General features: G+C 40.9%; 1 protein-coding gene and 1 long non-coding RNA gene across 2 annotated transcripts; one reads left to right on the forward strand and one right to left on the reverse strand.

Annotated features, from left to right (window-relative positions):
- Positions 1-199: 199 nt before the first annotated feature.
- LOC121777881 (G-type lectin S-receptor-like serine/threonine-protein kinase At1g11330) lies at positions 200-6,602 on the reverse strand. Its single transcript, XM_042175220.1, has 7 exons — positions 5,534-6,602; positions 5,328-5,456; positions 5,069-5,271; positions 4,755-4,975; positions 4,440-4,667; positions 548-698; positions 200-484 (listed from the first exon to the last, which is right to left on the reverse strand). Exons 1-7 carry the CDS (start codon positions 6,600-6,602, stop codon positions 200-202), a joined length of 2,286 nt encoding a protein of 761 aa, XP_042031154.1.
- Positions 6,603-9,556: 2,954 nt separating this feature from the next.
- LOC121777167 lies at positions 9,557-10,364 on the forward strand. Its single transcript, XR_006045392.1, has 2 exons — positions 9,557-9,997; positions 10,087-10,364. It is a non-coding gene; the product is annotated as an uncharacterized LOC121777167 (long non-coding RNA).
- Positions 10,365-18,008: the final 7,644 nt, after the last annotated feature.

Below are 18,008 nucleotides of genomic sequence, written 5' to 3' on the forward strand. Positions count from 1 at the left end.
TTCAGCGCGTCCGCCATTGTTTTGGTTAATTCCTGCAACTTTTTTTATTTTCAGGTTAAAGTTCAGCCCCACTAATCATTCAAGTTTCAGTAATTTAGTCTTCTACAGTACTCCTATGCTAAGGGTTTAAGACAATTTTCGAAAATTTAAAAAAATATTTAAGTATAAAAAATCCAAAAAAAATTGTTTTGGTAAGGGCTTAAGCCCTACCCTCTCCTTTACTGTGTCCGCCCCTGGTTGATCCATTGGGGCCTGGTGTCGAACCATTTTCCGAAAACACTGGCTGGTTCGGCACTGGTAGCTCCACGATATCACGACTCAACATTGACAGCAAGATCTCAATGGAAGGTCTATCCATGGGATGTTGTTGGATACAAAGCAGCCCTATCTGAATGCATCGGACCATCTCTTCCTCCGTCTCCCTACTTGCGATGCTTTCCTCCACGAAACTCAAACCGGTACCCTCACTCCACATTTTCCACGCCTAAAATTTAGAGATAAATTATTAAATGAGCAGGATTAGTTTCAAAAATTAACAAGGCCTTACATATCCTATAAGACTCAACGACCATTCTTCATTGAAATAGCGTGTGTTCTTTTCTCCTTTCATAATCTCAAGAATCAGCACCCCGAAGCTGTACACATCAGATTTCTCAGAAAATCTACCCTCCATTCCATATTCCGGGGCAATGTATCCGCTGTAAAATTACTTACCCTATTAATTCTCAGGTTGATATATATATATATATATATATATATATATATATATAGGGTTTTGATCCAAGCAAAACCATTTTTAATACAAAAATGCAGAACCAAGCATACAAAAGTCATTTTTAGGTCATTGTAAGCTTATTTTTACGTCATTATAGTAAGGATGACATGAAATGATCTTAACATGACCTCAAACCCAAAGTTTATAATATGACCTAAAACTGCTTTACAATGACCCTCCGTGTTTTTGTTTAATTATTGACCATTGGATTGTCAAATCTCATGGTCAAGATTTAGTCTGGATTTTGTATTGAGATCAAATTTTGTATTGATCATTTTCCTATATATATATATATATATAGGGTTTTGATCCATGCAAAAGCATTCTTAATACAAAAATGCAGAACCAAGCATACAAAAGTCATTTTTAGGTCATTGTAAGCTTATTTTTACGTCATTATAGTAAGGATGACATGAAATGATCTTAACATGACCTCAAATCCAAAGTTTATAATATGACCTAAAACTGCTTTACAATGACCCTCCGTGTTTTTGTTTAATTATTGACCATTGGATTGTCAAATCTCATGGTCAGGATTTGGTCTGGATTTTGTATTGAGATCAAGTTTTGTATTGATCATTTTCCTATATATATATATATACATATATATATATATATACATATATATATATATATATAGGGTCTTGTTAGGTTGAGATTTTTTAGCTTAATTGAGAATTGAGATGCATTTTTAGCCACTCATTTTGAAATGTCAACTACAAGTAGATTATGTCAACTAAGGGGTATTATCGTCATTTCATTTCAATAGCCAGAATATCAAATGTCAACAACTCGTATTAAAATGTCAACAACTAAAAAAAATTTAATTTTTTTAATTTTTTTAATTTTTTTTAAATTTTTTTAATTTTTTTTAAATTTTTTTAAAATTTTCGCGCGATGTCAACTACTGAGACATTATGTCAACTAAGATGTGTAGTCTGCACATCAAATGTCAATAGCTCTGCACATCAAATGTCAACAGCTTATAATTGACATTATATATGTGTAGTTGACATGAATTGTATATGTAGTTGACATTATATGTGTGTAGTTGACATGAATTGTATATGGAGTTGACATTACATGTGTGTAGTTGACATGAATTGTATATGTAGTTGACAAAAAAAAATTAAATAAATAAAATAAATAAAAAATAAAAAATGGAAAAAAAAATAATTTTTTTAAAAAAATAAAAAAAATATTTATTAAATAAAATATATGATGAAATTACAAATATGCCCTTTCACAATTAATTAATGTAAAAATATTTTCCATGTGGCAAATTCTGGACCACTCATTTAATAAAAATGAGTGGCTTATAATGCATCTCAATTCTCAATTAGGCTAAAAAATCTCAATTGATCACAACCCTATATATATATATATATAGAGGGTCATGATCTATGGCAAACACCTCTTAACCATATAACTAGAGAACAAATAATAGCCACAAGATCAAAAAAATCAAGGGCTAGTATTAATACATGTGATTTTAAAATTTAAAGGAGAGAAGAATCCAATTTGCGGGAGAGAGGAATCAACTTCTCTCTTTTCTCATGGTGTCGCAATTGCAGGCAACCACGCCGGAATCGGACAGGAAATCCGACGTTTCAGCCGACGCTTTCGACGAATCTACATTCTTCCTGCACAGTTGTTGCTGCGTCTGGACTTTCCCTTGCTACGGCACCACAAAACCAAAAATTGGGAGCGAATTTCCACATCGGAGACCGAACACCCCGACAGCGACCGGAGCTGGTGGAGCGATGGAGTGGATGCGTTTAAGAAGGCGAGAGAATGGTCGGGGAAATTCCAGTACGATCCTTGTAGCTACGCCTTGAATTTCGCTCAAGGACCGGGGCAAAACGGTCAATTTGAGGACGACGATGCTTTCCGAGACTTTCCATCGCGGTATGAGGCGATCCCGGCGCAGAACAGCCTGTTGAAGGACGGTGACGGGGAGTAATAATTATCTTCATTTTTTTCTGGTTTTGTCGGAAAGTGTGTCGGGGAGAAAGAGGCAGTGAGAAATGGATGAGAATACATTTATGTAGTTTGCTGCAGCAAGTCGTGAAAAGAGGGGGATAACACCTGAATTTCGAAGATTGTTGTCTGTGTATCTATCTTCATTTTAATCCATTTTTTAATCTTTTTCTACCTCTACCTATTTCTTCTTGTCCATGCACTTGGGAACAACCCTTAAATGTAAAAATCAAGTTTCAAATATTATTCAAAAGAGTAAAACGATGCAATTAATCTATTCCTTTTTTGAGGGATGATCCTTCATATAACAATCTCAAGTTCGAATACTACAATACCTTTTTTCAAATAAGAGTGATGCGTTTTGTTAACAAGAGTGAAGTAAAATCATGCTAAGAGTGATGTGTTTTGTTAACAAGAGTGAAGTAAAATCATGCTAAGAGTGATGTGTTTTGTTAACAAGAGTGAAGTAAAATCGTGTTAAGAGTGATGCGTTTTGTTAACAAGAGTGAAGTAAAATCATGCTAATAGTGATGTGTTTTGTTAACAAGAGTGAAGTAAAATCATGCTAATAGTGATGTGTTTTGTTAACAAGAGTGAAGTAAAATCATGTTAATAGGGATGCATTTTGTTAACAAGAGTGAAGTAAAATAATGCTAATAGTGATGCGTTTTGTTAACAAGAGTGAAGTAAAATCATGCTAATAGTGATGTGTTTTGTTAACATTCCTATGCTCGTTAATTATGTTTACCGATCACTTTAGTTTGTACATTTAGTGATTTATCGTATTCACTAACTCCCTTTTTTATAGTGATAATTTTTGAATTTATTCCTCCAGAAAGAACTACATTGAAAATGTAATTTGAGTAGAACTTTTTATAAAGAAACCATGAATTAGGATGCACGGAAAGAACATATAAAATATTCGAAGTCACAAAATAGTGTTACAAAGAAAAAACAGAATAAAAGAAGCAATCAAACGATAATGAAATGCTCCATTAATCATTAATTAACCATATAACGCAAGACAATTAGGAACATAATGGTAAAAAACACAAACATCGTAGCTTTAACATAAGTAGCTCTTATTCTCAATCCATTCGAACCAACTCCTCAGAAGCGGCGCTCCGGGCTCCATCGCGGCGCATCGGGGCTGAAATGGCTCGACACAACCCTCGCGTCGAGCAATAGTGACCTTTGAGCCACAGCTCTTGTCGTTGGTGGCAGTTGTAGGCTGGATTCGTCGCTCCATACGAAAATCACATGTTATGCATATTCCGCCTTCATTCCACTTTTGAACTCGCCCCTCGCATCACTCATTCAATCTTTCCTGCAGCTCTACTTAATCATGTAATCTATTTCCTCTTTGTAAGGTTGGTTATATTCAACAATCCTTCTTTCCCCCATAAGAATTGGTTGCCCAAGTTTTGATTTTGATAACAGCATGCGCTACTGCATATCCAAGTTTGTTAAATGGCATCCGCCTCTCAGGAATTTTAGCTCCGTAAGTTCCTTCTGTTTCCTTCAATCAATGGCTTCTGAAGAATGTGTGGAGCGTGCTTCTTAATATTTGTTTCATTTATTTGTGTGGCTGAGATTTGTTCTCTAGTTATACACTTAGGATTAGTTATATCTTGATCACTATCCTATATATATATATATATATTGCTGATAAAAATACACTTACTATGTTCCCACGACTCTTGCAGTATTGCCATGGTCTTCATTACCTCCGAATATTCTTGCCATCCCAAAGTCAGAGATTTTTGGATTCCAGTCTTGGTCTAGCAGAACATTACTTGGCTTGAGGTCTCTGTGAATGATCCTTAGTCTTGAGTCTCTGTGTAGGTACAAGATGCCTCGTGCAATGCCCTCGATAATGTTGTAACGCATAGTCCAGTCTAACAACTTCTTTGTTGGATTTGTATGGCCTACCCAAAACATAGTACTACTATTATGAAACTATTCTACTTGTTCAAATGCATAAGAAGAATGATATTGGCTTAACTGACCAAAGAGACAAGCGTCCAAGCTTTTGTTTGGCATGTGTTCATATATCAGAATCTTCTCTTCCTTCTCAACACAGCCTCCCAACAGTTTCACTAGATTCCTATGTTGGAGTTTGGAAATCACAATCACTTCATTCATGAATTCTTGCATTCCTTGTCCGGAGTTTGCTGATAGTCTCTTCACAGCGATTTCTTTCCCGTTTTCCAGAATCCCCTAGAAAATACAAATTGAACATATGGTCTTGTCATTCAATGGGTTCAAACATGTAGAATTGAGTATTACATCACACTGTAAGATCATAAGTACCTTGTAAACAGGACCGAAACCACCCCTTCCAAGAAGATTAGTTACATGGAACTGGTTTGTTGCTTTAGCAAGCATCTTAAAAGTGAACTTTGGCAACTCACCAATATTAACTTCATTTGATTCATTTCTAAGAACGATTGCAGTTGAATCCGCCGTGAACATTTGGCCTGCTTCCACAATACTTGTATCTTTCTCTTTGTCTCCTGATTTCACAAAGAACATGATCATTTCAAGAGTGACATGCAGCAAAATTAGTTACCTAGGTTAATAGGAAAATCACCTCTCCTCTTTACCATCAGCCACCAAGCAATGAAGATCATGATAGATAATCCAACGAGACTCACAGTTACAGGAATTATGATGTAAAGCTTTCTTCCCTTGTGGCTACCTGTATAAACAAAGTGATCATTTCAATTTTTTCAACCTTCAACTGGCTTGAAAGAAGAACTTTGTGAAGGAAATTACCGAATTCGGAAGCAGAGAGACGAATGTAGAGATCAACACCAACGCGACCAAACTCCTGAGTGTCAATCAAGGTATCACTCCAAAACATACAACCAATGTTACCATCATAAGCATAAGCTATGCATGAGCAGTTCCCCAGACATATGGTCCGACACTCGTTTTGAACCCTAGAAGGCAAGGGCTTAGCAAAGTCCGGAACCTTCATATACCGCAACCTCTCAAATCCATCGTCTCCACATTGCAATTGGTTCCTTCTCTTGCAGCCATTAGTCCAATTCCCTCTCCCCCATTCATCCTCGTTTACAGGCTCAAAACCTCTCAAACAACTACAAATAGGCGATTCGAGAGAATTGCAACTACCAAACGCCCCACACGTTCCATAATGATCACACTCGTTTACAGGAGCCGTCCATCCCACGTCCCATCTCTTCGTCACGCCATTCCACACGTTCCACGTGACAAGCTGTGGGATGCTTTGTGCATCCAGGCCGGCGGTGAAGCTCCCTAGCTCGGGATCAGAGGGATTTTTCCACGCAGACAGCGCCACCATCTTCCCTGTATTGACGTTCTGGCTCAGCGTCATGCCTGGCACAATCACGTCCGTAGGCTCTGAGAAAGATTGCCATAATATATCTCCCGAGTCCTCTTTCTGCAAGATGAGATTGCCAGTGTCAAGGAGTTGGGCGGTTGTGTTCATGACAGGAGAGGTGGTGGTGAGATTGGTCGACCAGATAGTCTGATTAGTAGTCCCGTCTAAGACGACGAGATTGCCGTCTTGGGATAGAGTAACTACGCCGGAAGAATCTTTGAGTGGCTTGTTTCTGTTGGCGACCCAAATCACGGTTTCTTCGGAGAAGGTAAAGAAGATGCCTAAGTAGCGGTTGGTGGTGTTTGGAGGTGTGAAGAATCCTAGTTTGTATATCTGGTTTTGGGATGTGATGGTTTGTGGATCTTTGATCACTACACCGGTTGAAATGGTGTGTTTTTCTATGCTCAAACATGCAACACTGAAAATGATAAGAAGAAGTGATTTATGAATAAAGAGTTGAGCAGTTTTGAGTAGTGTCATTTTACAGGAAGCAATAGTCTTACGATTTTGATGGCTAGCAGTGAAAGTGGATTTATACAAAATCTAACATCACAGCTAGCCTAGTCAATATTACACGTGTACAATGTATTTGTGCTAACATAATAACAAATGAAGTCTGTTTTGCTGAATTGTCCTAGCTCCTTGGTAATACAAGATAGGATTGGATGGAACAGATGGGAGTTGGGAGCATTGATTACACATCGACGTATGAAAAAATAGAAGTATAGTTAGGGTCAACGAAACATGTTTTGTATTCAAAATTGCCGTGAAGATCAGTTAGAGTGAGGTCATTTCTAGCTAACACATTAAAATAGTGCATAATCAAGCACATATACTCAATGTTATTGCTGTACCACACCACTGTCGCAATATCTTCTAGCTACGACAAGCATAACCTCAGACTAATATTGTAACCATTCACGATAAATTGTTTGAATCTATTTAGCTTGTGAAAACTCTTATTCCACATGGATATGTCAATGTGATTTCAGAATTTACCACACTACAATGTACTCCTGTCACGACCACATCTCCCTAGTCAAAGAAAGTGTAGCTTTACCGCGACTAAAACATACTGAAACTGTCTTAACTCGTCATAAGATGCTTAAATCAAAAGAAACATTGTCTGAAGTGTGTTGAGGGTACAAATCATGCTGAATCAGAGTAGTTATGGGAAATTGTCTTTGTTAAATGAATGTTCTGAATTTGCGCATCGGAAGAGTACCAAGACAGATGTAATATGTATGAAGACATACTACACCCGCTACCTTCCTACTTATTTGGTCTTCTGTCCCAACACCTCCTCGGCTTCGACAACAATCAACCTGCACATTAAGGAAAACAAAATGCAGGGCTGAGTACTTGATGCACTCAGTGGGCTCATGCCGAAAACTGTTTTTCTTTTAGTTGTCAGCCAAGCTGAGTGAACGCGGGGTTTTACTGAAAATCTATCCCGGTCACTAAAATCTGTTATTTCTTTCTGAAAATAGACTGCAGTCATTTAAACTTCTGATGATATGCCATATCAGCTGCGTGAATCGGGAATGTGGCCACATTCCACGACCACTGGGCCGGCCAACCTGGCGCTAGCTCACGACCCACGGACCGGCCAACCTAGCGCTAGCTCACGGTCCCTATGTGTACACTAGTCCGAGTAGGATTTACTGACCTACTGGGACCCGAATTCGATTTAACTGGGTTGGCATAGCCAACAGATAGGCAATCATAAAACAAAACATGGCATGACAACTCATTCAAATAATCATATTTTCACATAAAGCATGCTTTAAAAGAAGGAAGAGAAACCCCACCTCAATTGCTTAAACTTTTGCAAAACGGGTGTTTTCCTTGTCCTGAGACTACTCGTCGAGCGATGACGTTCCTTTACAAAATTTAATATACTTAAATTAGGCTTTAAAAATAACTGTGTATCTTGCATGAATGCATGCCTAAGCGTGTGCTATTTTATTTTATCTCTTTCTTCCTAAATCTTAGAGATCTAAATTCTTTAATTAAATCTGCGATTTAATTTATTCGGAACTGGCCGAACTGTTCGGGTATTAGCATTTCCCACATTGTCTAAGGTATTTTAAGAAAATACTTTATGTGACCAAAAAGTCTGCTTTAAATATTTTTCGCTTATTACTTCACACGGCTTAACATTTCGTTCCTTCCGTGGCTTAAGGCATTAATTCCATTAACTCTTAGAATTAATCTAGGGAAAAGGGTTCAACTAAGTTCCGGGTCCAGCTAGGGGATTTATTTAATCTGGCCCGTATATTTCATTTCTTCAGGCCCAAAACTTTATGGAACCACTTCTTTTACTTCCTTAAACTGAGGCCCAACTGTTTACTTTATATTGCAAAGGCCCAAAAACAAAATAAATTACCAAGGCCCAAGTTTCTAAAATTGGGGAGGCCCAATTTTATACTCTCACTCGTCGAGCCTTCTCCCATTTCTTCTTCACAACACAACTCCAAATCTCCAAATTCCAAATTGAATCCCTTGACTCCGTCACCTCTGCGCCGAACCGCCATCATCGCTCATCACCGCCATCGATGCCCTGTCGCGCCTCATCGTCTTCCTTCCGGGTCTGCGAGACGCGGTTCCGTCCGCCTAGCAGCGGCGGGGCTCCAATGGAAACCGTCTCCGTTACCTCCGTCTCCAGCGAGGGACGATTGGTGCCAAGAAGATCTCTCTCCCTCTCGGCTGTACTGTTGCTGTCGCGACACTAGGCTCGCCGGTGCGTGGCCTCAGCTTGCCTCTTTTCCGCCGTCGATCCACCCCTCTGTCGCATCGAAGCAGCAGCCCCTCGTCGGTGCTGTCCCCCTTCCAGCGAGCCCATTGAGCCGCCGCTGCCGAGGACGAGCGGGGGGGGGGGTCCAGCTTCGCGAGGCTCCTGCCGTCGCTGTTCGCAGGAGGTTAGGCTGGACACGGTGCGGTCCGTTGCCGCTGCTGCACGCCGGGGACGCCTGCGGTCTCGGCTCGCCACCGCTCTTGACACCCCGCCGTCGGATCACTACCTCTCGTCCAGCGTTTCCGCCTCTGGCGGCACGACGTCTCGGCCAGAGCCATTCTCCCTCCGAAGCTAAGTTTCTCGTTTAAAAATTCTCTAGCGTTGATAAATGAAACTTGCGAATTTTCAATAATACTGTAACTTGAGCATTAGGGGATTTCTCTTGCATTCTGTTGGGTTTGATTCTATTTCATCGGGGGGGTGAGTCTGTGGTGGAAGTTTCGATTCTGTCGTGAAGTGTGGATTTAAGGCATACTCCTATGTTCTTGAGTTTCTGTCCCTAAGTCCTCATGCTTTAGCTATCTACTGTGTGCTACATGATGCTAGTATGGTTTGGAGGATTTACCTCTTGTGATTGCTGAGTGAGGCTGCTCTTACTCTTGCTCGATCCCTCTCTGCCTCAGTTCTTTCTCCCTCTCTTTCGCTTGCTTCTTTGCTACTGAGTTGTGGTATTGAGAGAGGGTGAAGCTGGGATTGTTTATACACCTTTGTCTAACTGAAAGCCTGAGAAAGGCTGGTGTACTTGGCTATAATTGCTGGCTGGTTAGTAGTTGTTCCCTCTGCAGTAAAATCGCAGGGTGTACTCGTGAGTTGGATGAGCCTTTGGCTCCTGGTTGTGCTTTGATATCATAGCTGGAAAGGTGCATTATTCCCTGCATTCCCTTGCTGTACTACTTAACTGTATTTGTCTCCACATGAGGTGTTGTACTAGGTTTATTCATTACTTTTGTTGGTTTATGGCAGGTACGAGTGAAGTACGAGCTGCAGGGACGCAGCCTTGCAGAGTGCAGCCACTGAGGTGAAGTGCTGTTGGCTGACTTACTTCTCCCGGCCCAGCTCTTTCTTATTTTTCTGAAAGGTAAGTTTCTTCTTTCCTTTTTCTAATGCATGGTGCTAGTTTGTCTTTTATCTCATGCACTTAAATTCCATTTTGTGTGCGGTTGGCAGGGACAAGGGAGACCTATTTCCTCTGCCCCTCTAGTTCGGCCCATCGGACCATCGAAAAGATCTGGGCCGCAAGCCCGTGCTGAAGAGGCCCAACGCTAGTTTACACTTTCCTTTTTCTCTCTATAGTGTAATCGAGTAGTTCTACTTGAAAACTCTCTTTTCTTTAACGTGTAATAGTTATTTGGTGTGTATTACTTTTCAAGCATTTGTACTTTATTAGCTTGAAATTCTGAAATCTTGTACCTCTTTTACTCAAGAAATAAACAAATGCTCTTTCATTTTTTTTTAATCAACATCTGTAAATTCAAGGCTTAGCTGGATATACTAACTGTTGTGTTCTGTATGCTCAAAGCTATGAACACTCTTTCTTTTCTCTTTATAAATTTCTAGTATTTATTTCAAAATTCTCGAGAATCTAGGTCTCGGCTATTACATTCTACCTCCCTTAACAAAAATTTCGTCCCGAAATTTTGTCTAGGTTAGGCAAAAAGCTGCAGGTATTTCTCTTTCATCTGGTCCTCGAGCTCCCACGTCACCTTATCGTGGCCGTGTTGCTTCCATAGGACTTTCACTGTTACAAAATTTTTATTTCTCAACTCTTTTACTTTTCCGTCCAGAATTGCTTCTGGCTTTTCTTCATAGCTCAAATCTGGTTCTTACGCCATTTCTTCTTGGTGTACTATGCGTTTGAGGTCGAACACATATTTCCTCAACTGTGATACCTGAAACACATTGTGAACATTCTCGAAGCTTGGCGGGAGCACTAATCTGTACGCCCCAGGGCCGACTGTTTCTTGGATCTCGTAAGGTCCGATAAAACGCGGTTTCAACTTGCCCTTGACGCCGAATCTGGTTATCCCTTTCGATGGGGATACTTTCAGAAAGACCTTGTCTCCTGCTTTGAACTGTAAATCCGTTCTGCGAGCATCTGCATAGGATTTCTGTCTATCTTGAGCTTCTTTGATTCTCCCTCGGATTTGTCGGACAATTTCTATCATTTCCTCTACCGAGTCTGGTCCGAGAATCCTTCTCTCACCAACTTCATCCCAGTAGAGTGGTGATCTACACTTTCTCCCATATAGTGCCTCATATGGGGCCATATCAATAGTTGCCTGGTGACTGTTGTTGTAGGCGAACTCTATAAGTGGAAGTACTGACTCCCAGCTTACTCCACGGTCGAGCACTACGGCTCTTAACATATCTTCTAATGTCTGAATCGTCCTTTCGGACTGTCCGTCTGTCTGTGGATGGAATGCTGTGCTGAAATTCAGCTGAGTGCCTATCTCTCGCTGTAGGCTTATCCAAAATCTAGAAGTAAATTTTGAATCTCGATCTGAGGTGATCGTTACTGGTACACCATGTAGGCGCACAATCTCTTGCACATAAATCTGTGCCAACTTGTCAGATCCGTATGTGATACGAATTGGTATGACGTTAGCACTTTTGGTGAGTCGATCTATAATCACCCAGATGGCAGTGTTTCCTTGCTGTGATTTTGGCAATCCTGTCACAAAATCCATTGCTATATGCTCCCATTTCCATTCTGGAATCTCGAGAGGCTGTAACTTTCCATAGGGTCGTTGATGTAACGCCTTCACTTGCTGGCAAGCCAGGCATCTTTCTACAAACGATGCTATGCTTTTCTTCTTGCCATCCCACCAAAATTGCTTCTTCAAGTCCTGATACATCTTTGTACTCCCAGGATGGGCAGTGTAGGGTGTCTCATGAGCTTCACTCATGACCTCGTTCCTAAGTGCCTCCTCTTTGGGTACGCATAGTCTTCCTTTGAAAGTGAGAGCATTATCCGCCTCTTCGCGGTAACAATCCCCTTTTCCGGTCCTCACTCTGAGACGAACCTTTTCTAGGGCTTCATCGTATCTCTGGGCGTCAATGATTCTAGCTCTTAAATCTGGTTCTAAGACCAAGGTGGATATTCTGCTGTCCACTGTCTCCGGGGCTCTCACTATCTCCAGTCGCATCTTGGCGAATTCCCGGATAAGCTCTTCCTCTAGGGTGAGGAAAGTAGCCACTTGAGGCGCAGTCTTTCTGCTCAAGGCATCTGCTACCACATTGGCTTTGCCTGGGTGGTAATTTGTACCACAGTCGTAGTCTTTGACTAGTTCCAGCCATCTGCGCTGTCTCATATCCAGGTCCTTCTGCTCGAAGAAGTATTTGAGACTCTTATGATCTGTGAAGATCTCACATCGAACTCCATAGAGGTGATGTCCCCAAATCTTCAAAGCGTGTACCACTTCTGCTAATTCCAGGTCGTGCGTCGGGTAGTTCAACTCGTGCGGCCTCAACTGGCGTGACGCATATGCTATCACCTTGCCTTTCTGCATCAGCACGCACCCGAGTCCGACCTTCGATGCATCTGTATACACCACATAGTTGACTCCCGCTTCTGGCACAGCTAGAACTGGCGCTGTGGTCAACTTTTCCTTTAGCAACTGGAAGCTTGCTTCACATTCTGGGGTCCCATTGACTTTAACTCCTTTCTTGAGCTGTTGAGTCATCGGCCTCGCTATTTTAGAAAACCCCTCAATGAACCTTCGGTAGCATCATGCCAGTCCTAGGAAACTCCGAATTTCATTAGGCGTCGCTGGTGACTGCCAACGTTGCACGGCTTCAACTTTAGCAGGGTCTACTCGGATCCCTTCTGCTGTCACTAAGTGTCCAAGAAAGTTCACTTTGTTAAACCAGAACTCACACTTGCTAAACTTAGCATAGAACTTCTCGGCTCTTAACGTCTCTAACGTAGTTCTCAAGCGCTCCTCAGGTTTCTTCTTGTTCTTTGAGTACATGAGCACGTCGTCTTTAAAAGCTAGGCCGACCTTGTCCAAATATGGGCGGAACACGCGGTTCATTAGGTTCATGAACACGGCTGGGGCGTTTGTAAGCCCAAAAAGGCATTACAGTAAACTCGTAATGGTCATATCTGGTGCGAAGTGCAGTCTTAGGTATACCGTCTTGTCGAACTCCCAGCTAGTGATAACCCGATCTCAAGCCCATCTTCGAGAATACGCTGGCTCCTCGCAGCTGGTCGAAGAGGTCGTTGATTCTCGGTAGAGGTACTTGTTCTTGAGGGTTAACTTATTTAGCTCTCGATAGTCGATACACATTCGCAAAGTCCCATCCTTCTTCTTCATGAAGAGTACTGATGCGCCCAAAAACGATACACTGGGTCTGATGAAACCCATGTCTACTTATTCTTGTAACTGGATCTTAAGTTCTACTTATTTCTTGAGCGACATTCTATATGGTGACTGAGATAATATGACTGATTCAAGTCATTCCTTTAGTAATTCATTTCGTCTGGGTGATGAGGCTATTTCTAATCTTAGATTTCATCGACTGATATTGAGTTCTCTAACGCTTGCATCGATCGTAAAGGTAGTCATTGAGTTGCCATAATGATCTCGTAACCTCTCGCTCAGTTGAGGTAGTCTACTTTTACCGCTTTCAAGGTGCTTTTGAGCTTACTGCGACTCTTTCGTCATGATTTAGTACAGACTTGTTCTACTCGCGTCAATCCTTGAATATTGGTTTAGTGCATGTGGAGGTGTTGGCTTCTTTCTCCCAACGCTACTGTCTCCATGCCCTTTTTGGTTCGACTGAGCGATTCATGGTGAAATAATCTAGCATGACTTTCCAAAGTGATCTAGATCTCGTGTCTAGATTAACACAAAACTCTATCGACAGCTCCTTTCTGAGCCGTTTAATTGAGACGTGGCATATCGTAGAATAATTCGTCGCATGTTATTGCCAACGTTTGCCCTTGCTCTATATTATAGGGCTCTAAATCCTGTTCTCTTGTGATAACTTCTCTTAAAAGGGAAAATTCGATTTCTCCCTTCATAGTAGGGACGGTGAGGGTAGCGGTGCTATCACGCGTTCCTCTTCCCGAATGTCTCTCCAGCTTTAGCCTTTTTCCTGGCCACCTCTTAGACGAATCCCTTTTGCTGATGAGATTTGTTCCGTCAAACATAAACTACGAATACACTCGTACTTTCTCCATGGCTTTCATTACATGCCCATGATTGAGTCTTTGTTCTTGTGGCTTACTTATCTTACTCGGAGTAAGCATTTTGATCGTTCAAACTACCGTATAGGTCTTTTACGTCTTCGGACATCATTTAATCCACAAATATTCCTTGATATTTCTCTACTCAAGGCTAGTTGCTTCTCTATACAACAAAATATTCGATCTTCCACCTGCTGGTCACAAGCGGTACGTAGATTCGAAGTATTTAACGCTTTGCTGTCGGTTATGCGACGCTTCTGGTTGGTGCATCATTTCCTGCACGTGTCTCCATGGGGACGTATTTATTATGCGTATCTGAAAGAAACTGAGACCATGCCTTTTTCTGCTACCTCGTATCAATAACTCGATGGTTAATCTAATAGTCTTAACTTGGATTATTATTCACACAAGAGAGTATGACTGAAAGTTTGAAGGGCTACTGAATACCCAACTGGACTAGAATAACATCTCTTGTTCAACTTATATGAATTTTCGTCGATAATCGACCTTGAAGGTAAGTATTGAGTTCATTCAAAGAACTACGTAGTTCAACTGGTTCCAGGCAAACTCATAGAAGCTGAGGCTCACCCCTGGTGGGAGCTAGAAATAATCATGAGATAGGTCATGAAAACTGGATGGAAATGAATTAACTGTAAATTCCCATAGTAAGCTGCAAAATAGGACAATACAGTTGTCCAATTAAACTGAAAGGATCTGGGCATCAAGGACAGTGGTTCAAACATGTCATCGCCTAAGATGATCAACCACGAAAATTTATAAACGTAGGCGATTTCAATGAAGGAACATTGATCATGTTTCAAAGGCATCTCGATATGGAATAACAAAATCACATCAATGATTTCATAGGTTCATTAAGGCAACACACTGAAATGAACTATTCAGAAAAAATCAGCTAGGGCAAGCTTGTTAGGGGAAAGGTGCAATATGCTTGCCTTAACTTCGAGCTGCAGAAAAAATTCCGAGACTAGGAATAATACATGTACTGGAATCGAGGTCGAAAAATTTCACCTTTGTAGGATTTCAAAATAGGGAGGTAAAAAGTTCCAGCACCACATGAAATTCCCTGAGGAAAATGTTTAACTGTCTTGATCACTCTGGGGATCACAACGTAAGCATCGTAAGAATGAAATTTCATTGCATAGGTCCAAGAAATCGAGATATAAATCTCCAATATTGTGGCTCAAAGGAGGCAACAACAAATAACGATGCTTGGAACATAAGAGTATCCCAAATTTGGGAACTGAAACTGAGTCACCGCTTTCCTGAAGAGAATGAAAGTGGCGTACTACTTGCAGAACGTGAGTCAATCAAAGGTCTTAATAGCCGACAGGACATCGTTGTCCCGGAGGTTCAAAGAATGTCTGAGGAATACGCTCATTCCGAAGATCATAGATATGAACAACTGTAGAATTTAGGGTTTACGACTGGAGCTTAAACAATCAAAACTTTACTCTTTATGTACGATGAGTCAAAAGGACTGCAGTCCATAAGCTGGAAATGAGTCAAACCTCGCACAGAAAAAGGAACACTGACATGGTACTTGCGAGTCAAAACTAGAGTCTGAATAGACGAGGGTATCGTCCTTGGAAGGACTCTTAGAAGGGATTTCATTGGGAATCCAAGTAAGTACTATTGATTATAATCATCGGTTCTAGTTATGTGACACTCCCTTGTTTTTCTTGTGGAGCTCGCACATGATAAACGCGTTCTGGGAAACCATACATTCCAAGATGGGGTTCCTCGTGCTGTTAAACTGATAACTGCAGCTGGAGGTCATACTTTCATATCGTTCTCGATAACTTAGAACGCTGATTCTGGTAAAACATTACATTCTCCATCGTGCTTCGTAGCACGCTATAAGTATCGCTTCTGGATCACGTAGCCACTTGGGCTTGTTACGCCACATTAGATCACTTTACTAGATCGCGGGTACGATCTCTTTCCGTGTAGGGATGTATCTCCCGAACAGGCTTGAAAGTAAACTATTTTCGTTAAAACTTGGTCTTTGTAAAGACATTGGGAACTTCTTGGTTCATCGTCTAGTATACATATGTATACTATCTGTGTGCTTAAAAGAATGGACTTCCTTTAATTGCTGTCTATAAGTAGTACAATAGTACTTTTTGGCTCGTCTTTCCTTTCTCATAATTCCTTGGAATTTGAAGCTTGCCCAAACTGATGGGTTTTAGTTGGTCTCGTCGCCCTGGAGGGCGGTAACAAATTCTCGTTCTGCTAGTACTTGATTCTGCATGTCTCACCTAAGGTACTTTTCTAAAGCACTCTAGGTTCACATACATAGTCCCCATGACATCTATACATTCATGTCAAGCTCTTTAAACATAAATCACAGATACATTAAGCATATCTCATGCAAAGTATCAGCTAGCACGTTGCGTCTTGCAAACTTTTCAAATAAACATTTTCGTTCCCATTTAGGGCTATGAATTTTTTTTTTTTTTTCTTTTTCTGAAAACTTAGAAAATTTCATTTTCCTTCTCAAAATGGAAAAATATTTTCTTTCTTTAAAATTCTCTTTTCTGGACGAGCGGGCGTCGACCCCTGTTTCTGGTGCAGTTGATCGTGTCGAGCTGAGGTGTTGGGATCTTGTACTGATCATTCTGTTCACTTCCTAGCCTAGTGCTACTGTTCTGGACTGAGGCTTAGAAGGAAGGTTCTTGGGTCAGAGCGAAAGAAAAGTGCTCTGATACCACTCTGTCACGACCACATCTCCCTAGTCAAAGAAAGTGTAGCTTTACCGCGACTAAAACATACTGAAACTGTCTTAACTCGTCATAAGATGCTTAAATCAAAAGAAACATTGTCTGAAGTGTGTTGAGGGTACAAATCATGCTGAATCAGAGTAGTTATGGGAAATTGTCTTTGTTAAATGAATGTTCTGAATTTGCGCATCGGAAGAGTACCAAGACAGATGTAATATGTATGAAGACATACTACACCCGCTACCTTCCTACTTATTTGGTCTTCTGTCCCAACACCTCCTCGGCTTCGACAACAATCAACCTGCACATTAAGGAAAACAAAATGCAGGGCTGAGTACTTGATGCACTCAGTGGGCTCATGCCGAAAACTGTTTTTCTTTTAGTTGTCAGCCAAGCTGAGTGAACGCGGGGTTTTACTGAAAATCTATCCCGGTCACTAAAATCTGTTATTTCTTTCTGAAAATAGACTGCAGTCATTTAAACTTCTGATGATATGCCATATCAGCTGCGTGAATCGGGAATGTGGCCACATTCCACGACCACTGGGCCGGCCAACCTGGCGCTAGCTCACGACCCACGGACCGGCCAACCTAGCGCTAGCTCACGGTCCCTATGTGTACACTAGTCCGAGTAGGATTTACTGACCTACTGGGACCCGAATTCGATTTAACTGGGTTGGCATAGCCAACAGATAGGCAATCATAAAACAAAACATGGCATGACAACTCATTCAAATAATCATATTTTCACATAAAGCATGCTTTAAAAGAAGGAAGAGAAACCCCACCTCAATTGCTTAAACTTTTGCAAAACGGGTGTTTTCCTTGTCCTGAGACTACTCGTCGAGCGATGACGTTCCTTTACAAAATTTAATATACTTAAATTAGGCTTTAAAAATAACTGTGTATCTTGCATGAATGCATGCCTAAGCGTGTGCTATTTTATTTTATCTCTTTCTTCCTAAATCTTAGAGATCTAAATTCTTTAATTAAATCTGCGATTTAATTTATTCGGAACTGGCCGAACTGTTCGGGTATTAGCATTTCCCACATTGTCTAAGGTATTTTAAGAAAATACTTTATGTGACCAAAAAGTCTGCTTTAAATATTTTTCGCTTATTACTTCACACGGCTTAACATTTCGTTCCTTCCGTGGCT

Source organism: Salvia splendens, chromosome 18 (assembly GCF_004379255.2).
Source record: "Salvia splendens isolate huo1 chromosome 18, SspV2, whole genome shotgun sequence".
NCBI lineage: Eukaryota > Viridiplantae > Streptophyta > Magnoliopsida > Lamiales > Lamiaceae > Salvia > Salvia splendens.